This window comes from Anolis sagrei, chromosome 6 (assembly GCF_037176765.1).
Source record: "Anolis sagrei isolate rAnoSag1 chromosome 6, rAnoSag1.mat, whole genome shotgun sequence".
NCBI classification, from domain to species: domain Eukaryota; kingdom Metazoa; phylum Chordata; class Lepidosauria; order Squamata; family Dactyloidae; genus Anolis; species Anolis sagrei.
Window position 1 is genome coordinate 106,451,491 of NC_090026.1, and position 25,577 is coordinate 106,477,067.

The window sequence follows — 25,577 nt, forward strand, 5'->3', positions numbered from 1 at the left end:
TACTTAAATCTAATGTCCACCTTTTTATTCTAAATTACATTGCCAAAATTGAGGTGCATTTGAGTTGTGTGCATAAACCCGCCTACACAAAAAGGCTCTGATGTCAGACGGAGGGGAGGGGGGACACACAAAAAGGCAGTTCCCAGTGTGGTGACTGCCTCAGAGCTCCATGGTCCCTGGAGAAGGAGGAGGAGTACACAGCTGATGACCCAGTCATTCCTGCCTCTTCGCTGCAGGTCCTGTTTCCCAAATACTCCCCCCCCCCCCCCCGCTCAGTCACATGCAGTTCCCAACTGGCCTCATTCATGGGGCCTTCAAAACCTCCCTCTCAGTTGGGAATCATGTGCTGCTCGCCTGACAGACCAAATGGGCTCATTCATGCTGTCTGCCTCCCTAATGTTCTTTGTCTATGCTATTAAGCGCATAAAATTTGAGGGCAAATACATTTTTTACAATATGCACCTTCAAAACTCAAGTTCTCATTAACATTCGATGGTGTACTCAAGTAAATAAAGATAATTTAACAATCATCCTTATTTTTCTAAAATCAAAGTTAAAGTGTACATATAGAGTTAAGCCACATCCACAGTAAATACCAGTAGTTAAAAACTACTACAAAGTATTGTGCTAAAAAGGAGAAGAGGTAAAGGAGAGATAGTTTTCTTCTAACTAAAGGCTAAAAAGTCATAATATCAAAAATAAAAAAAAATATTTATTTAGCTTAGGGTTCCAATAAGTCCATGTCAATTTTTCTTACAAGGTCTGGACTAGAGGAAGTGGGAGGTCAGGTAGATTAGAGCTTTGAGAAGAAGAAAGACCTGCCAGGTTAAATCAGGTTGAGGAAGGCCCTGAAAGCATCCAGCCTCACTGTGGGATTTACAAAGTAAGACCATGTCTAAACTGGCCAATTAATTTGCAGTCCCATGTACCATCCTGAACCTGTGGCAGTAGCAAGTCATCTGGTCCAGTCAGGTTGAAATTGCATTGGGTCTACTGGACCATCACCTTTTTTTGCTGGTGAATGCAGGGAAAAGGGAATGGTGCTCTGTGTGGACAGCAGAGCTTTGTTAATTGGATCCAAACCTGCTCTCCACTCTGCTTTGAAGCTATGAGGTTGCTCCAGAGCTTCAAGCAAGTTCCAAAGTGTTCTACAACTTTTCTTAACGTTGGGATTAACTCTTTTAAACCTGTGATGCCTAATGGAGGTGAAGGAATGTTGTGGGAGGAATGTTGTGGGAAAAATACATGTTATATTTTTCAGGTAGATGATCCCTGCTTTTAATTGAGTTTGAGCTGCTACTCAGGGAAAAAGCACCCTGATGCCATTGTTGAGATGGTGCCTGTTTATTTATTTATTTTATTTACAGCATTTTTACCCCGCCCTTCTCAACCCCCGGGGGGGGGGGGGGCGACTCAGAGCGGCTGTTTGATGGTTGGATTGATTCAACTGAGGAGGAATGGCTCCTCTTTCAACTGCCCATAACTTATACTGCATTTAAAGAGAGTCGTCATAGCAATTGGTTTGAAGTTGTCAATGTGTCCTCCTTTTTCGTTTTCCAAATATGTCAGCTTTAATTCAGCTACAGTTTTACCTGCCTGATTGGAGTCTTGGGCAATTTAAGATCAGTTTATAAATGCCCTATAGAAATATCAGATAGGAAGTATATCAGATAGGAAGTATATTTGTGTTGTCGAAGGCTTTCATGTCAGGAATCATTGGGTTGCTGTGAGTTTTCCGGACCGTATGGCCATGTTCCAGAATATGGAACATGTTCATACAGCCCAGAAAACTCGCATAAGCATCTGAAATATCTTGCTTTGAAAGGAAAAAGCAAGCAAGCAAATTGGCTATGTGATCCTTACAAGTTTTCTGCAGCAAGTATTGCACATAATACCATTATTATTGGTTACCAAAATGACTTTTCAAGAAAGAGCTTTTTAAATCAGCTATTTGTTGGAGATATAATACTTCTAATGTTTCCTTAATATCTATATTTCAGACTTGTCCCATAGTAGTTACATTTTTGGAGAAAGTAACCATGTAAGTAAATTTGGTATTTGAATGTTTCTAGATATTTAGATATGTCCATATTCTTTAAAATTATAGACCTGTTCCTTGGCCATTCATGAATGGTCAATGAAAATAGATGTTTTGCACCCTTGGGTAGAAAATTTTTAAATGTTTGCAAAATTTGAAATAATGATGTATAGCCAACATTTACAGTTTGAACATTTGATCAGTTTTTATAGAAATGTTTTTATTTTTCTTGTTCTGATATAGTAAAACGTTATTGTATCTAATTGAGAACCTTTAGAACATTTTTATATATTAAAAGCATTATGAGTGTAAGCTATCACTTTGCAGTGACTTAAATCATTTGTTTCTTTAGTAATTTGCAGGACATTTTCCTATCTGGAAATAGTGAATTCTGTTGTATTGGAATTGAGACACTGAATTTTCAAGTGTGTGTATGGTCCCTAAGAATAATTTGCATATCAGATATGGTCGACCACATTCCAAATGCATTTGTTTTGGTTTCATAGAGGCCAGAAATGTAATTATGGTTAACCACTGGTCATGGCATAGATCTCATTTGTCATTTGATATGATTGGGAACTAGTTTTGGGGAAACATAGAGACAACTCTATTTGCATGATGAAAGTCATGATAGAGTCTCAGAGAACTATGTGTTGTGTCAACTTTCTGACAAAGATAATACTGAAATAGGAACAAACACCTATCAGGTTGAAATTATTGGGTAGAACAACATTTACCTGCAATGAACCCTACTTCTAAAAGCCTGCCCTTTTTGGATTTGAATGACTTCGTTTTTAGTGTTCCCATATTTCTGTACACAAAGCACACAAGTTCGTTAGAATAGATAGCTAGGCATTTTGGACCACAGTGTTCTCCATGATCTGGCATCAAGCTTTGTAAATCCATTTCATTAGCTCCAGACAGCCATTAGATCAGCTGATACAATGTCTGGCCAACACTGGTCCTAAGAGTAAGAATATGTATGCTATATGCAAGCCTAGGTAATGCTACTTGGTTGAGAAAACAGTCACAAACAAAGCAGACTATGTTTACCTCTTGTTTTTTTGGTTGAAATTTCAAATAAGTTAAATTAAGGAGATGTAGATAAATAACAGACCATTTTAGTTATAATCGAGACAAGGTATATTCTGTATTTCATTTGCATTTTTGGTTGTAGTTCATGTCTATTTTTTGTTTTGTCTGCTTTATTGTATACTGTCAGAATGTAGAAGACTATGAAAGAATAAGAAAATCACTGTGTTCTTCATCCTACAGAGATAGGGAGAAAGCTGAATGTAAAGCCACAGGTGGGTGAAAGATAAGGTTTCTGAATTTCAGATATCAGATTATTCAAGCAAGACCAAACATTAGATTTATTTTTCTACATAATTTGTCCTACCCATCATTTTACCTCAACAAAACCCTGCTTGGAATTTTTTATTTGTGTAGTGGGTTAAACTGCTGAGCTGCTGAAACTGCTGACTCAAAGGTTGGTGGTTTGAATCCGGGGAACAGGGTGAACTCCCACTCTTAGCTACAGCTTCTGCCAACCTACCATTCTGAAACATGCAAATATGAGTAGATCAAAAGGTACTGTTCCAGCGGGAAGGTAACGGTGCTCTATGAAGTCATGCCAGCCACATGACCTTGGAGGTGTCTACAGACAATGATGGCTCTTCGGCTTAGAAATGGAGATGAGCACCACCCCCCAGAGTTGGACACGACTAGACTTAATGTCAAGGGCAAACCTTAACATTTTAATGACTTCTATAAAATAGTTCCAAGTTTGCAGTTCTGTTAAAAACAGAGTGTACTATGAAAATGGATTCACAGGAAAATTCCAAGAAACTCATGCAACGAGGATGTATAAGTGCATAACCCTTTTGTAGAATAACAGAGTTAGAAACGACTACAACGGCTATCCCTCTTGTCACTTTGATCCAGGATGAAGATGAACCAGTCGTGAGGATTTGTTAGATTGGACCTATAAGTAGTTTATACAGATAAAGGCAGGATATATTTTAATATCTAGTGTGCCTTTATTCCAAAAGAGGATCCTCAATGTTACATTGCATAGCCATATTTTTTCTTATCTGCAAGAATATTGTGGGATGTCTTATCAGAAGTTTTACTGAAATCAAGATACACTACATTATCCTTATATCAGTCTTTCACTTCTATCACAATTATTCTACACTTTTCTCTCATTTTGTATTTTGTCCATGGCATGTCTCCCAGTATTTCTTTAAATTTATTGAAAATGGTTTCCTTTAAAATTGTAGTGCATACATAAGACTGTCACACTTGTACAACAGGCATTAAGGTTGGAAAACTCTTATTGTTATGCAAAATGTTTTCATAGAAATATGCACAAAATTTTCATGAAGCAAAATTGGATTAAATTAAAGAAGTACAGGCCAGCTAAAGAAAATTCCAAGTGATGATTTTGTCATGTCTTTTTCCTAGCACATACTTTTCTAGTTTTGAAGCATTCAGCCAGAATATGTGATGTAGGCAAATTCTTCTCATTTACCAAAATATCTGCTAAGGTAAACAAAATGAACTCAAGGAAGGTTTTCATAGAGGAAATTTCACAGAATTAATTTTGAATATACATTTCATTTTAAAAAATTACAGTGTATTTTTACTGTCCGGAAGCAGTTTGACATTTTGCACCACCTATGTAAATGTATAAATTATGCATTTTGAATTGATACAATAAAGCAACAAGTAATAACAGCCTGGACAGAAATGATCTCATTTGCTTTTAGAAACTGAGCAAATCCAGATCTGATTAAGTTTTGTAGCGAAGACTGTTATGTATGACTAGGAAGAGAACCAATGATATAAGTTACAGTTGATAGTAATGGACTAAGTATACCAATGGTCTGACTGCATCAAAGGCATCTTCATCAGTACCTATAAGACTGGAATTAATGTATTTGAACTCTTAAGTGAGGAATACAAAAAATAGGGATAAAGGTCAGAAAAAACTAAAACTCAGAATGAGCTCAAGCTTTCTGGAGAGGTTAAAATAATAAACAATACGTTTTCTGGTGAAAATAGAATGAATGATGCAGAAAGTGGATTTCAGCCCAGAATAAGGTAAACAGTTCAGGAATACGTAGTTGTCAAAATGACAAGGCCTCATGAATTGCACCCAAGGTATTAAAGAAAGTTGCAGATGTAATCTCAGATCCACTGTCAATAATATTTAAGAATTATTGGAGAAGACTTGATTGGAGTAGGGTGAAAATCTTCAAAAAGTGGGAAAAAGAGGATGGAGCATCTGCTGACCAGTAAGTTGATGCCAATATCATGAAACATTCCAGAACAGCCCATGAATACTTAGAAAGAAATACTGGAATTACTAAGAGCCAGCAAGATATTTTTCCAAAACAAGTCAAGTCAGACTAAACTAATATTTTTAATGACAATTTGTGGATCAATGAATACTGTGGATGTAGTTTATCTTGTTTTCTAGCATTCTTTTGACAAGACCCCATGTTGTTCTTGTATGCAGTCTGGAAAATTTGTGGGCTAGTCAGTGACAGATAGATTTTTAATTGGGTGATGAAAAGAACCCAAACACCCTTATCTTTCTGAAGAGAAGTGACTAGTGGGGTATCCTGAGCCTGACCATGATTAACATCTTTATAATTGACTTGGATGATAGAATAGAGTTCACATGTTACAGTTTGCTTAAATCTGAAAAGCATGTTTTTAAATTTCAAAGATTTTACACAGTATAAATTGTCAAGATGTAATCAATGTGATTAACTCTAAGAACTAGGTATAGGGTGCTTCCAGACATTAAGCTAGGAGATAACATAAACAAATAGTGAATTGTAATAAACCAAGAAAGGTACTGTATTAAAGGGTTATTAGTGCTGTATGAAATCATTATAGAATAAAGACTAGTTAAAGTCTATGCGCTAACTGAAAATGATAAATGTTTATATAAACAAATGAATATTGTTTGCAGAGACAAGTAAGGATCTCTAAGACGATTGGACAACTGAAGGTAGGGAACCATGTAAAACCGGCCCAGAACAGACTGACCTGAGTGTCAGTCTCTGTGAATGAAGAAAATTATGTATAATAGCTTTGATGCCAATAACACTACAGGATATATTTGTGACTGATCAGACCCTGACCATGCTGGTAAGGGAGAACCCTGCTCTAACTAGATAAATGCCCATTCTGTCTGACTAAATAAATGCCCATTATGAATATAATGATGGCCGATATATATCTCAGATGCTGCAGTAATCAGGGTGCATTGCCGAAAGAAGACAATCCTTTTCCATGGATGTTTGTGTGCTTCCTCCATAGATGGTATATGGGCTAGGGCGCTCTAATATTGTGTAAGATATATGATGCCTTGTGTACAGTGTAATGTAATATAATGAATGCAATGTGTCCAGGCACAGAAAAGTTTATATTTCCCCTTAAGGGATTGCATATATGTATATAATTATTGTAAAATAGCCTAAAAGAATAACATTGAACCTGCTTGTTCGCCCATATTACTATCCTGAGATTCCAAAACACTTCTTTGTTTAAGTGGAATATTCATACTGTTTGAGTTTTTCTGTTGTTCATGGGATTGGGGGGGGGGTGTCTAGATGACCAGGTAGCAATAAAAGGGACCTCCAAACAAATACAGGTTAACTGATAGATGGCAAAGAACCCTCAATCTCTCAGTATAAAGAGATGGTGTTGGTGAAATAATCCACACCAAATTTGAAGGAGTAGTTAATACCCCAAAGATAGGTGTGAAAATGAGATCACAAGCCAACAATGTTATGTGATCACCCAAAAGACCAATGCAATTCTAGGCTTCATCACAAGGAGTGTAGTAGGATCAAGGGAAGTAACAGCAGCACTCTATACTGCTTGGAATATTGCATCCAGTTCTTGATGCCTTGGTTTAAGAAGGACATTAATGAGCCAGAACATTTCCAAAGGAATGATAACCTAGTACTATGAGGAATGCCTATGGAGTTGGGTATGTTTAGCTTGAAGAAGAGATTATTGAGATATGATAGGATATCCATTTTAAATAGATGTCATGTAGAAGATGGGGCATGGGTGTTTTCTGCTGCTTATGGACTAGTGACTTTAGATTTCAAGAAAAAGGATCCCACTTAATTATTAGGAAGAACTTCTTCTTTATAAGACTTTAGAGAGTGGAGTGCCTTGGATAGTTGTGGGTTCTTCTTTAGATGTCTTTCAAGAGTAGTTGAATGGGCTCCTTTCTGGAGTGCTATGTATTTTTTGCATTGCACAGGCTTGGACTACATTATTTTTGCAGACCCTTACATTCTGTGATTCTAAAATTTAGATTCCTGAGGCACTATTAGATAATGTAGATAGGTAAGGCACTATCACATAGACTTAAGTTAAGGAAATTTGTGACAGATTTATTGAGTATTCAACCAATAAAATCCAGTACCTAGTGTGGTGTGTCTGTCCCATACTGGGTGTCTACCTTGCATTGTCTAAGCTCAGGCAACCTCAAACTGTGACCCTCTAGCTCAGTGGTTCTCAACCTATGGGTCCCCAGGTGGTTTGGCCTACAATTCCCAGAAATTCCAGCCAGTTTGCCAGTTTTTAGGATTTCTGGGAGTTGAAGGCCAAAACATCTGGGGACCCACAGGTTGATAACCACTGCTCTAGTGGTTTTGGCTCCAGCTCCCAGAATTGAACAAGTCAGTGAGGGCTTCTGAGAGTTGGAGGCCAAAATAGTTTTTGGGCTGCAGATTGAGGATGGCTGCCCTAGATCTACTAGGAAGTTAGGAATGCAGGAAGTTAGATTATTGGTTCATCTACATCAGTATTGGAAATACTGACTGGCAGCAGCTCTCTAGATTTTCAGTTCAGATTTTTTTCCCAGTTCTACTTGGAGGTGTTAGGAGGTCAACCTGAGATGTTTTGCATGCAAAACATGTGTTTTATCATTTAGCTATAGTTTTTCTAAGGTTGAAATAAATTATCTGCAAGGCCCAGTCCAAATTATTATCTATACTTTTGTAAAGATTCATGATGACATCTAAATGAGAATATAGGATTAGTGTTATCTCCAAATCTTTTTGTCAGTGTCAATAGGAGGAAAATATGCAGCTGCAGTTTGTAAGCTAGTCAGGTATTGCAGCCAGTAAAAAAAATCTCTGCCTGCAGTTCATGTGAAACACGTACTGCAAGACAAAGCTTCTGACAATTTGTGCAGTGGTTTTGTAGACCAAAAAATCCAGAGAGAATTAAAGTCTAGACCCAGCCATTTTTCAGGCTTGAAGGTGGGGGCAGGGAATAAATAACATCTGATATGTCTATTGTATAGAGGTAACACTGAATCAGGATACACTTGCCAGTTCCTCAGTTGGGAAAAAGCCTGTAATAACAGCAACGGCAGTATAGCAGCAGCAGCAAGAAATTGCAAGAAAGAGGGTATTTCAGTAGCCAGAGGCACAAGGTTCTTCTGTGTGATTCTTTTCTAAGTTCAGGAACAGGTAATACAAAATCTTCAAGTAATACATGAGGTATATTTTAGTATTACAGGGATATAAAGGACAGAGACATTTGGTAATTATATATTCAGCTAAAAGAGAAGGAATTGATTTACTTAAAGGAACACACACACATACACTTTCATCAGTCGCAAGGGCACATTTAACAAAATTGCTTGGCTGAATGATTTCAATACCTGTTCTCCTTTGCTGGGGCTGGAGAGTCAAGAGGAATGGACAGTGTCTCAGAGGAAATGACAAGACAGACTGAAGCTTGGTGAGACCATATACTGAGTGTTTTCTGCTGTCCTCTTCATGCAGTGCTGTGGGTTGGCACACCGACGGCGAGTACGGGTTTCGTATGTAAGTTTCTGATTGTTTTAGAATGGTGATGATTGTAGAGCTAAACATAGTATATTTGATGCTGCAGTGTGCTCCATGCAAATGCTCTGAGACATGTTTATCGAATGGAACAGATGACTGGGTAATGGGTTTCTGGCAGAGAGCTTGAGATCGGTTCTAACAGGTATTTTTTAAAAATAAGCAAGTAATAATTTAATAGGAACAGAGAATCTGGAAACAACTTATAGCAGGTAGCTGACCTTTCTGAGAACTGACAAACACAGGATTTTTAGAATCTGTCTGCATGGCAATTAGAAAGGATGTATTTTTGTTTTCATATGTAAGAAATGTTAAAAATTAATTACATGAATAAGTGTCAAGTGCAGACATGGAAAAACTCGGTTTGTATAAACCATCTAACAGGAGCATCACAGAGTGAGACACGTTTGCTTTTCTGCATAATTTCTCATTGTAAACATTGGCATGATGGCAAAAGTATGCATAAGTATTAATTAGATTCTGGTGTTTTCTAGAACAGAACATAGAGGAGCGAATGTTTATCAATCCTGTTTTGCAAAATGGCTGAGCTGTGGAATTCACCAACAAACCAGTTATATTAGTAGGAATATATAGATAGGATGTTAATTGGGAATGCTGATGTAATATCTCTCAGGTAATGTTTTAATAGGGATTTTTTTTGTTCTCCTGTTGTCAGAGGAAGATGTGATCTAGCAAGCTTACAGGACTAAAATGCTTAACATTTTAGTAACAAATGGGTCTGCATTGAACTAGAAAAAAGAGCATTCTGTTTTGTGATGCTGTGTGGGGTTTTTTTTTAATAATGTGTAACTGATCTGTTTTCAATTATTTATAGAGACAAGCAATTTTCAGTTATACTATTTTCTGCAATATTGAATGTTTACTTCAAATTGTCTTTTGCTGATGCAACAGTTGATTTAATGTCATCTCTACTAAAGGAGTAGGAGACACAGCAATGCAGATTTTGTTTTGTACTGTCATAAATACCATAAGTAAACAACATTAATGCTGAAATAATAGCAACAAGAGAGCCATACCACTGATTTAACATAATAGTTAATATTTTGATTTACTAGAGTAAAGATAACATACAATTGTAGAATCAATATTTCTTTATTTCCTTTGTGACATTAATGTGAGGCCCACATCATTTAATGAACAATCTAAAATTGTACTAGAACATTAAATATTGTTATTGCATTCATTTTATTTTAATGTGTGTTATCACTAATCAAAGATGTATCTGTTTTATGTTAAATATTTGTTAATCTTTTCTGCTGTGTCAACCTCATGCATGTGGCTGAAACTGAGATACCAATCAATCAGAAAGCAGATCTAGGATTTAATACAAAACGACAAGCCAGGTAATGTTCCAAGAAAAGTACAGACTGAGGTATAGGACAGACATAGGACTGCCAAAACAAGCATGACAAAATCTTAGGTGAAACAAAATCTCCTATAGAGAATGATAGCTAGCTGGTATGATGATTGTTTTTGGTCAAGGACTTCTGAAAAATCCTGTAATGTGACCCCCTTATCCACAGATTCAATATCCACTTATCCAAAAACCTGAAAACAAACCCTCGGCCGTTTCCTCTCAGAAGTCTTTGTGGGCCTCTCTGGGTTCCCCAGTGCAATTCTTTGGTATGCTTTCAGATCAAATATAGCCAAAATATAGGGTTTTCTCTTATCCATAGTTTTAGGAAACATTGGAATGGTGTGTATTGGGATGTAGCCCTCAAGAATAGGGCTACATCAAACATGCAATTGCAAAAAGATTGGCTGGAAGCTGAGAGCACTGCTTCATGCAGCATATGTGATAATGGTTTTTTAAAGTTCCCCATCACTTAGATTTGTACCTGAGTGTGGGCTTCAGATCTCATAGGTTTATATTAATGACTGTACAAACATTTAAACTTAAAATATAATCCCTCTTTTAGGTTAAAACCCTTCCTTTCACTTTTTTTTCCTTTTTCACTTCCTTCCTGTTCTTTTCTTTTTGGTAGTACTAAATACACAAGCTTAGCTCGTCTCAAACAGGTTATAAAACAAATATGTAAATACTTTTGTTTTACTAATTTTTTTACAAATGTACAGACAAATGCTTTCCAAACCATTACATAACACATTGTTCTTATCTGAATCTTTAATCAATAATTTTGGGTTTTTGTGACTTTGTTTTTACTGAAGGTTTCTCTCTGGTTTTCGTAGGGCTAAAACCATAGAAGGCGGCATTCAAAAGTTATGATCAAAGTTAATGACTTTAATTGTTGCAATTATTTTAGGATGTTGCCTTACAGAGTCAGACCATTGATCCAACAGTTGCCTCAGTGATTCTTGCAGGATTTTTTCCAATCCAGCCGGTAATGCTTAGGTTTGTGTGTGTGTGTGTGTGTGTGTGTGTGTGTGTGTGTGTATATATATATATATATATATATATATATATATATATATATATGCAGCAGATCTTCTGTGTCTGTTTCTCTTATGAGATAGATGGTTATGTTTCTTTTGGCAACTTGCTCACAATAAGTGTACAGGTATACTGAAACATGAACCTGATCATGGGCAGATTTTGTTGATCCAAAGTATTGATTGATGTTTTGTTTGCTTAAGATATGTGCAGGAGGTTAAAAGCAAACTAAAACCACTGTGCTTTGATGAATGGTTATCAGTCTGTTTTGGTGAATACTCTGACATGATGTCCTGTTCAAGCAGGTAGCATGGCATTGTCCATTCTACAAAAACATATGTATTAATACAAGCTGACAACACTAAAAACAGTTGTCCAGATACCACTCTCTGTGTGTCCACTACAGCAAGTTCATGTAAAAACAGAGAGTTTGGAAGGCCCAAGGTGTACTTGCAGAAATACGGTGATAATTAGAGAAAAGATTCCTCCAAAAAATCCCTTGATGACTCAGAATGCTTACTGTTTCTGAAATTATGGAAGGGGCTAGAAAAACGATAAAAAAATTGGCTTGGTTTTCTGACTTTCAGATAATAGATTTATGATTTCGTCTTGGAACTTCAGGGTTTCACTCTGTGCCTCCGCTTCCTCTGAAAAGGAGATGGTTAGCAAATAGTGTCACTATAGAATCAATGAATAGATAATAATATACACAATATGCTGTTTTCTGGGTGCTCCAAACTCAAAATTAGCTGAATACTGGGCAAGATATCCAGAAACGTAAAGAGTGAAAATAGACCACCATATGTCATATTATAACAGTACTGTGCTGGTACGTCTGTACCAGGAGCTCCAACTTTATTTTCTTTCTATTAAGTGTTTGCATGCATTCCAAAGTTTCAGAGATTCTGCAAAAGGGTGGCTTCCTTTGGTTTGCAGTCATAGGGCAAACCACCTGTCTATCATTGTTAAGTTTGGATCTGCCCCTTCTCCCAGGGAGATGGGAAGGGAAGAGGGGGCCATTTTTAGTTAGTCTTAGTGAGGAAAGCTAAGTTAGAGGACATGGACAAGCTTCCCCTGCAGAAAAGCTTCACTTCTAAAGACATTCCAGGGGAAAATTCCCAAAGCTCTGGCTGGGAGCTTGCAGCCTCTCAGCCTTATAGCATCTGAGGGAAACAGCCCTAAAGTCTTAAAGAAATTCCAGAGGGAAAACAGCTTTACAGACCCAAAGAACTCCAGCTGGAAAATCTACAAGCTTTGTCTGGTAGGTTTACTCGGTACCAAGACGCAGTTTGGAATTGGTAGTAGATCCCACACCAACAAAACATAGATAATAGACAGACTGGGAGAGGATAAAAAAGGGTTTTCCTCTCAAAGTATAAGAACAATTAATGAAGACAGTTGCCTGTCCCTTGTGGACAAGATTAAGGAAGCCACCAGTTGATTTAAAGCCTTGAAGCATTTGTTTGACTCATTGAAGATTTGAGAAATATCTGTTTAATTTGTTCAATAATAAAGGACTTTGTTTAACCTTTCAAGCCATCTAAAGACCATTTCTTCAGGAAAATCCTTGAGGGCCTCTTTCGTGGCGCCCTGGCTTCCCGCTGGGCACAAGGTGCATGTCCTATTTCAAAAGACAATTATTACAGGCCCAGTGCATGACAGAACAAGTACAGTACCATATAAGTTTATTGTGTTTAAAATTATTTTCATTTTTAACTACCTTTCAAAAGAGACTTGTAAAAAACATTGGGATATATCTTGGTTGAATGTTATCCGTGTCAGCTTTAATCCAGTTTTGAACCCTATATGTTCAAGGAAATCCAAGGGTGCTGGCAATTATGAAATGTATGATATACTGTTCTTTCCACTGATTGAGGGTTAAAACAATGCTCTGACTGATTCTGTTGTCATTCAAGCCCTTGATCACCTGACAATCTGGCATTTAGATGCTGTTCTTGCCAAAATGCTACTTTGATAATTACATTCTTTCTCCAGAATATGTGCTGTTCTTAATTTTTTTTTGAACTGACTGCATTTGATAGTTAATGTAGTTCATGGTAATGAACTGTGGAAGCAGACTGTACAGTTTTGCTCTGTATAAGCCTTTCATCCTAGTTAAACCTTTAGATATCTGGCTATTTCTCAAAACTTGTCTTCAAAGTATTCAGGTCGAATATTGCAATTAGAGTTTATATATGTATATTCTAAAATTATAAATATGGTACATGTTTACAATGTCATCATCCATAAAATTGTTGTAAGAACTATATCAATCTCTTTTTTTCTCATTAATATTTTAAAAGTATTGCTAGTAGATATAGATACAAGTGGTCATTAGAAGAATAAGCATTAGAAGTCTACAAATCTATTAACACTTACATGGCATTAGGCCCTATTCTACACAGTTGAATTTACTCATGTGCAGATATGCAAAAGATTGGGTATCATAGACATCAAGTAGTTAAATTTCTGTTCATTTCAAGTAAAGAGGTTCTAATGAATTTCTCAGATGGTTCTTGTAGGTTTTTTCGGGCTATAGGGCCATGTTCTAGAGGCATTTCTCCTGACGTTTCGCCTGCATCTATGGCAAGCATCCTCAGAGGTAGTGAGGTCTGTTGGAAATAGGAAAATGGATTTATATATCTGTGGAATGACTGGGGTGGGGCAAAGAGCTCTCTGCTGAAGCTAGGTGTGAATGTTTCAGCTGACCACCTTCATTAGCATTTGAAGGCTTGGCTGAGCCTGGGAAAATGTTCTGTTGAGAGGTGTTAAGATGTGCCTGGTTGTTTCCTCTCTGCTATTTTGCTGTTGTAATTTTAGAGTTTTTTAATACTGGTAGCCAGATTTTGTTCATTTTCATGGTCTCCTCCTTTCTGTTGAAATTGTCCACATGCTTGTGGATTTCAATGGCTTCTCTGTGTAGTCTGACATGGTGGTTGTTGGAGTGGTCCAGCATTTCTGTGTTCTCCAATAATATGCTGTGTCCAGGCTGGTTCATCAGGTGCTCTGCTATGGCTGACTTCTCTGGTTGAAGTAGTCTGCAGTGCCTTTCATGTTCCTGGATTCTTGTTTGGGCGCTGCTTTTGGTGGTCCCTATGTAGACTTGTCCACAGCTGCATGGTATACGGTAGACTCCTGCAGAGATGAGAAAACATTTCTCAGATCCCCAGTTTTTCATAATTTAATAATGAAGGCATAATCCTTTTTACATCTGCATTGAAATCTTTAATTTGAGCAGCATTTGAAAAATGGCATTTTTAGAACTTTATTTGAGAAGGAGAGGAAAAGGTTATATTTTTTATAATTTTCTCTTAAAATGACAGGAGGCCTTATATTTGAATATGTCGTAATCTTTCATCATAGCATAAGTTGGGAATGATATGAATGATGAAACATAAAACGCAACTCCTTGTCGGGCCTGTGATTCTTGGGCTTCTATGCTTCACTGATGAGTTTTTTTGCAGGACTTTTCTGTCCATTTGAAAGTAATAGCAGTGCATCATACTATACAGAATCTGTCAGAGAATTGTTTTAACCCTCAATCAGTGGAAAGAACAGTATATCATAAATTTCATAATTACCAGCATCCTTGGATTTCCTTGAGCATTTAGGGTTCAAAACTGAATTAAAGCTGACACTGATAACATTCAACCAAGATATATCACAATGTCTTTTACAAGTCTCTTTTGAAAGGTAGTTAAAATGAACATAAACACAATAAATGCAAACACAATAAGTGCAAACTTCGGCCTTCTTAACAGCCGGTAAGCTGGCTGGGATGTCTGGAAGTTGAAGTCCAGAACACCTGGAGAGCCAAGTTTGCCCATACCTGAGGTTTGGCCCCATCAAATCATATCCTTATTAATATTTATTTATGTATTTATTTATTGTTTGACTAACGAAGTGGGGCTTTTAAATGCACTCACCTCTTTATGTATAGCACATATTCATGTTTCTGGAGTTAAGCAAAGGGAAAAATCACATAAATGTCTCTGAAAATTTAACATTTACACAAACAATAGACGAATGCTGTGAAAAAAATCTGTATTATAAAGCAGCATTTACAAACATTATGATTAATACACCCTCTTATGTATCACAAATAATAATTATATTTAAAATAGCTGTCCCTGGCCACACGTTGCTGTAGTCCAGTCTGGTTAAATGGAAAAGAAAGAAAAGAGAAAGAACAGGCTTCTAATATAATGAATTTCACAATGTTTGTGGGTATAGGAAAAAAAAATGTTCCATTGTCTGTGCAGATATAGAGATTGTCTGGTTTGCCGACTGTAGAACACATCATAAATAGTTGTCCATGAGAGAAGCAACCCGTGTCTAGATCTGAATCATAGAATTCTAAAGATTGGCCCAGAGCTTTGTGGATGGTGATTGAAAACACCAATTGACTTGGGAATTGCAATCTCTCGAATTGAAATGCAAAGAATGAGGCCGTCAGAATTATAGAAATGCAAAGAATGAGGCCATCTTCATCCCAGAATATTAGGGCAGATAATCTTTGAACTAGGTTATATGGGAGTGTGGACTGTGGGCCCATCCACACAGTCGTATAACCTAGACTATCATGGCAGAAAAACCCACAATATCTGCTGTGAACTGGGATATATGGCAGCCAGGTCAAAGCAGATATTGTGGGACCTTCTGCCTTGATATTCTGCGGCCTCTTCTACACAGCTGTATAAAATCCCCACTGAAGTGGATTATATGGCAGTGTGGACTGAGATCATTCAGTTCAAAGCTGATATTATGGATTATCTGCCTTGATATTCTGGGTTATATGGCTGTGTGGAAGGGTCCAGAGGAAAAGATAAAGCAGAATATAAACAAATTAATAAAGAAACCAATAAATTCTGTCTGGCATTCAATTTTGAGCCGCCTCCTGCTTTTTTTTTTTTTTTTTGGACTTTATTTTCCAGAAATCAGTGCGATTGAATTCAGGGAATCAAAGTCCAAACAGCTTGGAGCCCCAGCGAAGGGTGTTCCAACCAGGAAGTCCTGGCTCCTGGGTTTCTGGCCCTGTAACACTGACGGGGAGGGGTGAGGCGCGGCTTGGAGTGCCAGGAGTGGCCTCACTGCCCGCTGCTTTCAGTTCCGCCTTGCCTGCCTCCCCGCAGTCCTTTGCCACTGTGCCACCATGAGGCCACTGGCCAGGTCCCTCCTTGTCCTGGGAGCCGCCACCGCCGGCCTTTCTCTATTGTTATCACAGCTTCCTGGAGAGCCCCGCATGGGGAGTAGGTGAGTTGCTGAGTCGTTGAGCAGATGATGCTGTTTTTGAAGCATATTTTTATCTGTTACAAGCATGACATCTATGTAATAGTAAGTATGTGAATACATAAAAACATTTGCCTGTTCGAATGCTACATTATGTCAAAATTTCAAAGCAACTAGTGAAGCATTTTGGAAGATTTGAGGTAATGAACAAATGGAAATTTACATTTATATATAGATAGATTATGCAACTCAATTTCATAAAGAAGGCTTACACAATTTAAGGGATTTTACCAGATACATTGTCTTCAGTATGATAAAAATCACCTGTATTCACTGTGTTGGCAATACCACATATTGAGCAGTCTTTCCAGATATAATCATACAAAGGACACCAAATATTGATCTAACCAGACCCTCAGAACTTTGCAGAAAGGGCAGCTCTTTTATCTGAGTTTCTAAAGATATGAAGAATAGATATTTATGTCATGGCTAAGTGAGGTAGCATGGAATATGGTAGAATCATAGTGTTGGAAGAGACTACAAGGGCCATCCAGTCCAACATCCTGCCATGCACGAATACACAATCAAATTATTCCTAACAGATGGCTATCCAGTCTCTGTTTTAAAACCAAAAAAGAAGACTCTACCACACCCCAAGGCAAGCATATTCCACTGCTGAACAACTCTTACCAATAGGAAGTTCTTTCTAATATTCATGTGGAAGTCATTGAGCATGCTGTACTGTTGCAACTAGGGAAGCTTCCAGCTGTTTTGATGACCAGAAGAAGGTCTCATCAATTTAAAGTCTCCCCTGGCAAGGGGAAAGCAAGGAATTATCCAGAAGATCCAGCTCTTTATGATGCAGTCTTCTAGATTGGCATAGTCATAGCAAGTGGAGAGAAAGGGCAAGAAGATCACTGTGCCCAGCCACTGTTTAAGCTAGTTCTATATTAACTGTAGTCACCTATGGATGTGAGAGCTGGACCATAGGGAAGGCTGAGCGAAGGAAGATAGATGCTTTTGAATTGTGGAGTTGGAGGAAAGTTCTAAGAGTGCCTTGGACCGTGAGAAGATCCAACCAGTCCATACTTCAGGAAATAAAGCCCAACTGCTCATTGGGGGGAAAGGATATTAGAGGCAAAGATGAAGTATTTTGGCCACGTAATGAGAAGACAGGCAAGCTTAGAGAAGACAATTATTTTGGGGGAAATGGAAGGAAAAAGGAAGAGGGGGCGGCCAAGGGCAAGATGGATGGATGGCATCCTTGAAGTGACTGGCTTGACCTTGAAGGAGCTGGGGGTGGTGACGGCAAACAGGGAGCTCTGGCGTAGGTGGGTTCATGAGGTCACGAAGAGTCAGAAGTTACTGAACAAACGAACAACAACATATGAACTGTAATGGATTAATTAAAGAGGCATGCCTTTCCATGCAGCAAGTTAGATGCCTTGGTAAATCTCCTGAAGCAAAACAAAGGAAAAGGGGGGAAAGGAAGCATTATTTATTAAGCAGTCTTAACTCGAAAAGTATTTTATAACTTAGTCTGAGGAAGTCGGGGGGGGGGGGGATTAACTTTGTTAGTGAAGAAAAAGGAATTAGTATTAGGAAGTAAAGGTTTTTTTTCTACCCTGAGAAGATTGACAAAAGAGAAATTTATCAAAACTGGGGATTTTTTTGAGATGGATAGAATCTATTGAATCAAATCCAAATTTACAAATGTGCATAAGTTACCAAGGTATACAATTGTTCAATTTGTTAAAAAAATGGAGGAGCGATTTAATTTTGTGAATAAATTGAAGATAGCTGGGAGAGATAGCAGTTTTGAAGGAGATATCTACAAGAATTCTGCAAATATTGTAATTTCCTTGTAACCAACTTGAAATGGAAAAGAATCCCACGTGGAACAGAACATTTGGAATGACTAAGCTTTACTTTTAAAGATCAAATATTTTGATTGCATTGAATCCAGAAAGCAAGATTTTTTTTGAAAAGATTTACAAAAGAATGTGAAGCATTCCAAGAAGAAGAAGAAAGAAGCATCAAAAGAACAAAGGGAGAAATTACTGCAAGAAGAGCATGCTTGGCTAGATGACGAAGACCAAGATACAAAATCAATGTCGTTCCTTTCTTGGAATATAAATGTGGCCAATACCTTATACCTATATTTCTGCCTGTAGAGTGGTCAAAAGAATGGATGGTGCTGTAAAACAAGAGACTAATGGACTTAGGTTTGGATACTACGGATAATTAATTATGGTACAATAAAGTGAAAATGAATGCCTATTTTAAAAATCATATGTGAGATATGCTTTGTATAGAATATGGAATAAATATAAACACAAATTATGTTTGAACATTCTCTACTGAAAGCTCTTTATAAAAAAGAGCCAGCGAAGAAGAACGGTTGAATTATCAGGAAATGCTGAAGTAATTCCAAGGAAAATATATTATGAAAACAAGAAAAAGGTTTGATGGAATGGAAGATTTTGATTTTTAGTGTCTTGTTGGATTTGTGCCTTGCTGCTAAGAAGGCTAAATTTCACAGCTGTTTCACATGTTGGATTCCCCCCCCCCCCCCCCGACTTTGGAATAGCTGTATTTGCAAATAGAGAAGTATTTCTCCACTTTTTTTTTGTGCTTAAAATAAAGCTTGTATACATTGAACCCTAGAAAGCAAAGGTGTCACCATCTTAGTTATGTGGACAGTTTTGGATTTTGGAATTCTGGATAAGGGATGCCCAACCTGTAATGTTTCTGGAACATGTTTAAGTACAGCTTTGTGTGAAACAGGGTTGTAGACAATACCATAGTACAGTCTAGAAAATAGCCTTAGTAGACATATTTTATTGGACATGTTATACATCAGATCTGTTCATCTTACAATCAACTTTATATCTCACAACACAACTGAACATCCCCATATCCCTTTCTTTGATGTCCTCCTTTCCACTGAGAAAATTCACTGAGTATCTTAAGAACAAGGAGGTTTTATTTAAAATATCTGTGCAGTGTAGTACACACACAAAAAAGATGATAGAATCTAGGTAACAAAGAAAGCTTATATACCTATTACGAACTGATATACCTATTAGCAACTGCAACTTCCATTGCACTGAAATAGCTTAAAGCAATTGCAAAACCAGATTTATGCTGAATCTTCAAACAATAGCGGGAACAGCAGGCTTAGGTTTCTGATTTTGCTGGCACCCTAAGTGTATTACCAGATTTATTATTTACAGATTGCCTCTATAATCTGATGCATCTGTAACACTGAAAGAAATAACAAAAAAAAGGACAAATGAATTCTAGCTACTTTTGCATCAAATGAGATATCCTCCTCATATAACTGATGACAATATCAGAAGTGCAATCATTGTTTTGAGAGCAAATTTTCATGAAAGATATGCGTCAGTAACAGGCAACAACACTTTATATTTCTGGTAGATTTCCATCCAGCATCTCTTAACCTACCATGTGATAATTTTAAAAAGCTATCAATTGTTAAGTCTCCCATGGTTTTCTACCAGTCACCAAATATACCGAGATTGCTAGTATGATAGAAGCTATCCTGCAAATACTGGTCAACAATCCAAAGTGTTGCATCACCTCTAAGTACCTTAAGCAGTCTGTCACGTTTAGGAGCATATTGATTACTATATTAAACTATACAGATAACTTTAGTGGTCCTGCAGTCTTATTTATGTGATGGAATGCAGACATACATCTCCAATATGCATCACATCATGGGCAATTCGTTAAACTGAGACTCGTTGTTGTATATGCCAGTTGATATCATTGTCTGGATGCACTAAAGGACTGGCTGTAGGTTACAGACTGAAGTTTAATCCAGACAAGCCGAAGTGTTGGTGGTCAATAGAGAATGGGATTGCAGGGTGTTCTGAATGGTGTTGCTCTCCCTCTGAAAGATCGGATCTGTATTGAATGTTTGTATTGTCAATAACTCTTGACCACACAGACAGATGGTGATGAATTGTGATTTCATTCTGATGACTTGGCCTTATGTAATTATATGATTGTATTTTAATGTATTTTATGAATTAGTGCATTATGTGGTGTGATATTTTAAACTACTGTTTGTGAATCTTTTGTTGTGAACCAGCCTGAGTCCCTCTGCAGAGGTGAGAAGATCGGTATATAAAAGTTCTAAATAAATAAATAAATAAATATGTAAGGAAAACAACCACAGACCTGTGTAGTCTGCAGTCCTCAACAAGAAGCTAGCAATCAATATTCAGCTCAGAATAGCACAGTCACTCTGATTTGCTCCTGTTTGCCATCTCCTCATGGCATTTTGGGCAAAAGAGAGAATTATGGATTCATAGATTTCAGAACCTCAGTCTAGAGAGTGGTCTCAACCTGTGGATCCCCAGAATTTTTTGCCTACAACTATCAAAAATCCTAACAGCTGATAAACTGGCTGGAATTTCTGGGACTTGTAGGTCAAAACACCTGGGGACTCACAGGTTGAGAACCACTGGTCTAGGGGATATATATTTTCAAATTCTTGTATTTGTAGCTTATGGCAACAGTGATCTAGGCATGCGGGAAAACAAAATGGCAGTCTAAGGCGATATTCACAGCAAATGAGAGCAGAGGAGTGATAAAATTCTTATTTCTGCAATGAAAGTCCGTGAAGGATATTCATGGTGCTATGTCGCAAAAATTGGGGGATCAATGACCTTCATATTCTACAGTTAAGAACTGGGTTGCCAAATAAAAAACAGACCACTTCAGCACCAATGATGAGGAACGTCCTGGACGACCGAGTGGTTGTTGTTCCAGAGATCATCGATGCTGTGTACAACCTCATACTGGGGAATCAGCAAATTTCAGCTAAAGGAATAGCAGATATCTTGGGGATTTCTCGTGAACATGTTTGTGTCATTATCCATGAACATTTGAACATTAAGAAGCTCTCTTCAAATTGGGTCCCCAAATGTTTGACAGGCCAAAAGGCATGGCAAGCTGTCCAAAGGAATCTTGTTCCTGCAAGACAACACCTCCACTCACACTGCACAAGCTACCATGGCAAAACTGGTGGAGCTAGGCTTCCAGCCAGTTGACCACCCACCTTATTCACTGGATCTAGCTCCCTCCAATTATCATCTGTTTCCAAACCTGAAATCTCAAATCTCAAGGGCACCAAATTTCATGCCATTTCTGATGCCATGGCTGCTATGAATGACTGGTTTGAGGCACAACAGAAATCCTTCTTTTGCAAGGCTCACAGAACTTGGAATACTGATGTAAGAATTGATATCAGTGGCGAATGGGAGAAGTTCCAGCAGACTGGAGGAGGGCCAATGTGGTCCCAATCTTCAAGAAAGGAAAAAAGGATGACCCAAACAATTACCGTCTGGTCAGCCTCACATCGATACCAGGCAAGATTCTGGAAAAGATTGTTAAGGAAGCGGTCTGCAAACACTTAGAAACAAATGCGGTCATCGCTAATAGTCAACATGGATTTATAAAAAACAAGTCATGCCAGACTAATCTGTTCTCTTTTTTCGATAGAGTTACAAGCTGGATAGATGTGGGGAATGCCGTGGATGTAGCGTACCTGGATCTCAGTAAGGCCTTCGACAAGGTCCCCCATGACCTTCTGACAAACAAACTAGTCCAATGTGGGCTAGGCAAAACTACGGCGAGGTGGATCAGTAATTGGCTAAATGGACGAACCCAGAGGGTGCTCACCAATGCTTTCTCTTCATCCTGGAAAGAAGTGACAAGTGGAGTGCCGCAGGGTTCCGTCCTGGGCCCAGTCCTGTTCAACATCTTTATTAATGACTTAGATGAAGGGCTAGAAGGCAGGATCATCAAGTTTGCAGACGACACCAAATTGGGAGGGATAGCCAATACTCCAGAGGACAGGAGAAGAATTCAAAATGATCTTGACAGATTAGAGAGATGGGCCAAAACTAATAAAATGAAGTTCAACAGTGATAAAAGCAAGATACTCCACTTAGGCAGAAAAAAAGAAATGCAAAGATACAGAATGGGGGACAATGCTTGGCTCGAGAGCAGTACATGTGAAAAAGGTTTTGGAGTCCTCGTGGACAACAAGTTTATTTATTTATTTTGAAGTTTTATATACCGACCCTCTCACCTTCAAAGAGGGATTCGGACCGGTTCACAACATGTGTTAACATACAAAGAATATACAATAACAACACAATGCCACTTCATTACACGATTAAAATATCAGCACCATACACATTAAAACATTATAATCACAGTTAAAAGAGCCAAATCGTCCAACACCATCACAATCCCATTCATCATCCTCCTTTCATGTGGGCAAAGAATTAAATCAGTTGTCAAATGCCGTGTTCCACAACCAGGTCTTTGTTAGTTTCCTGAACGTCATGAGGGAGGGGGCAGTTCTGATCTCTAATGGCAGGGAGTTCCAAAGTCGAGTTTAACAAGTTAAACATGTTTAACAAGTTAAACATGAGCCAACATTGTGATGTGGCAGCAAAAAAAGCCAATGGGATTTTGGCCTGCATCAATAGGAGCATAATGTCTAGATCTAGGGAAGTAATGCTACCCCTCTATTCTGCTTTGGTTAGACCACACCTGGAATATTGTGTCCAATTCTGGGCACCACAATTCATTGACAAGCTGGAATGTGTCCAGAGGAGGGCAACTAAAATGATCAAGGGTCTGGAGATCAAGCCCTATGAGGAGCAGCTTAAGGAGCTGGGCATGTTTAGCCTGAAGAAGAGAAGGCTGAGAGGAGATATGATAGCCATGGATAAATATGTGAGAGGAAGCCACAGGGAGGAGGGAGCAAGCTTGTTTACTGCTTCCATGGAGATTAGGACAAGGAACAATGGCTTCAAACTACAAGAAAGGGGATTCCATCTGAACATGAGGAAGAACTTCCTGACTGTGAGAGCCGATCAGCAGTGGAACTCTCTGTCCCGGAGTGTGGTGGAGGCTCCTTCTTTGGAAGATTTTAAACAGAGGCTGGATGGCCATCTGTCAGGGGTGATTTGAATGCAATATTCCTGCTTCTTGGCAGGGGGTTGGACTGGATGGCCCATGAGGTCTCTTTCAACTCTTTGATTCTATGATTCTATGTGGAATAAATGTAAAGTTTCATCTTCATATCTCTTTTTTTTTCTGGGTAAAGCTAAAGACTTATCAGCAGCCCCTCGTACAAAGTATTGGTTTTGAGTTGTTGTAGGTTTTTTCGGGCTATATGGCCATGGTCTAGAGGCATTCTCTCCTGACGTTTCTATTGGTTTTGACTTTGAAAGGCCTACATGGTTGGGTCCAGGTTACCTTCAGGGTCACCTTCTCCTGCACAATCTGCCCTTTAGGACATTCAGGTCTTTTGATGGGCAGATACTGCAACCAGCCAGTACCCTACTGGTGACTGTCAGCCAGAGGACCTTTTCATCAGCTGGCTCACGACTGTGGAGTGACCTGCCAGAAGAGATTCAACAGCTAAACAAGGTATCAGAATTTAAAACACAGTTGAAGGCCCTTCTCTTCCAACAGGCCTATCCGGTCAACTTTAAAACATGAGTTTTGATTTCCATTCTGTTGACACAATATGTTAGTTCTGTATCTCTATTTGGTATACGTTTTTCCCCTCTATATGTGTGTCTATGTAATTTATTGTATTTTTACATTCATTTGTTTTTCAATTTGTTGTATCCTGCCTCGAGCCTTCAGGAGAGGCAAATAATAAAGAAACATTATTATTATTATTATTATTATTATTATTATTATTATTATTTGAAACACAACAAGATGAGTCCAGAGCAGACACTCTGCTGGCTGTTGAATTGGATCACACGTCAGACACTTCCCACGTGTCTAGGACTGTGTGATGTATCGGCGAATAATGCGTGCAGATCCCAGTAAGGTGGCCTTCTGCAGCTGGCAGATGGTAATTTTGTCAGCACCAATTGTGTTTAAGTGCAGGCCAAGGTCTTTAGGCACTGCGCCCAGTGTGCCGATCATCACTGGGACCACCTTTACTGTTTTGTGCCAGAGTCTTTGCAGTTCGATTTTTAAATCCTCATATCGTGTCAGCTTCTCCAGTTGTTTCTCTGCAATCCTGCTGTCACCTGGGATTGCGACATCAACTATCCATACTTTGTTTTTTAACACAATTGTGAAGTCAGGAGTATTATGCTCCAAAACTCTGTCTCTCTGAATCTGGAAGTCCCAGAAGAGTTTGGTGTGTTCATTCTCTAACCGTTTCCGGCTTGTGATCCCACCTGTTCTTTGTCGCAGGCAGATGGTATTTGTGGCACAAGTTCCAATTAATCATCTGAGCAACGGTGTTGTGCCTCTGCTTGTAGTCTGTCTGCGCAATTGTTTTGCAGCAGCTCATGATGTGATCTATTGTTTCATCTGCTTCCTTGCAGAGTCTACATTTGAGGTCTCTTGTTGACTTTTCAATTCTGGCTTTGGTTGCATTGGTTCTAATGGCTTGTTCTTGGGCTGCCAGAATCAGGCCCTCTGTCTCTTTTTCAGAGTTCCATTTGTGAGCCACAGACATGTTTTTTCTTTGTCAATTTGGCTCTCAATTTTTCCCAGGAACTGTCCATGGAGAGCCTTCTTTTGCCAGTTTTCTCTTCTGCTCTGGATTGTGTTTTTACGGTATTCCCTCTTTGTCTTTTGCACTTTAAGGAGTTTACTACTATTGACTTCCATCAATGTTGGTTCTTGACTGCCTTTCACATAATCAATTAATACCACAAGAAATTCTACAATGGGAAATGACAGAGAATAGCCATGAATAGGGACATAAAGATATACTCTAATAACATCAATGGACTTAACACACCAAACAAACGGCAAAAAGTCTTTAATTTTCTGAAACAGAGAAATCTGGATCTAATCGCCCTACAAGAAACGCACATTTCAAGCAGACACACAAAGCACCTTACGAATAAGAAACTAGGTAATGAATTCTACTCATCACATTGTGGAAAAAAGAAAGGGGTTGTGATTTATGCGAAAGATTGGC

At 38.3% G+C, this 25,577-nt stretch overlaps 1 protein-coding gene across 5 annotated transcripts in view; it reads left to right on the plus strand.

Annotated features, from left to right (window-relative positions):
• The window catches only part of CACNB2 (calcium voltage-gated channel auxiliary subunit beta 2), a 174,800-nt gene that overhangs the window by 37,330 nt on the left and 111,893 nt on the right, over positions 1–25,577 (plus strand). Inside the window, exon 1 of one of the 5 annotated variants that reach the window (XM_060782359.2) lies at positions 8,724–8,910. The exons of the other annotated variants lie outside the window; for them this stretch is intronic. Coding sequence (XP_060638342.1) covers positions 8,863–8,910 — 48 coding nt within the window. The 5' untranslated portion in view covers positions 8,724–8,862. Of the gene's footprint in view, positions 1–8,723; positions 8,911–25,577 lie in introns of those variants that run through there. 5 annotated transcript variants of the gene reach the window in all.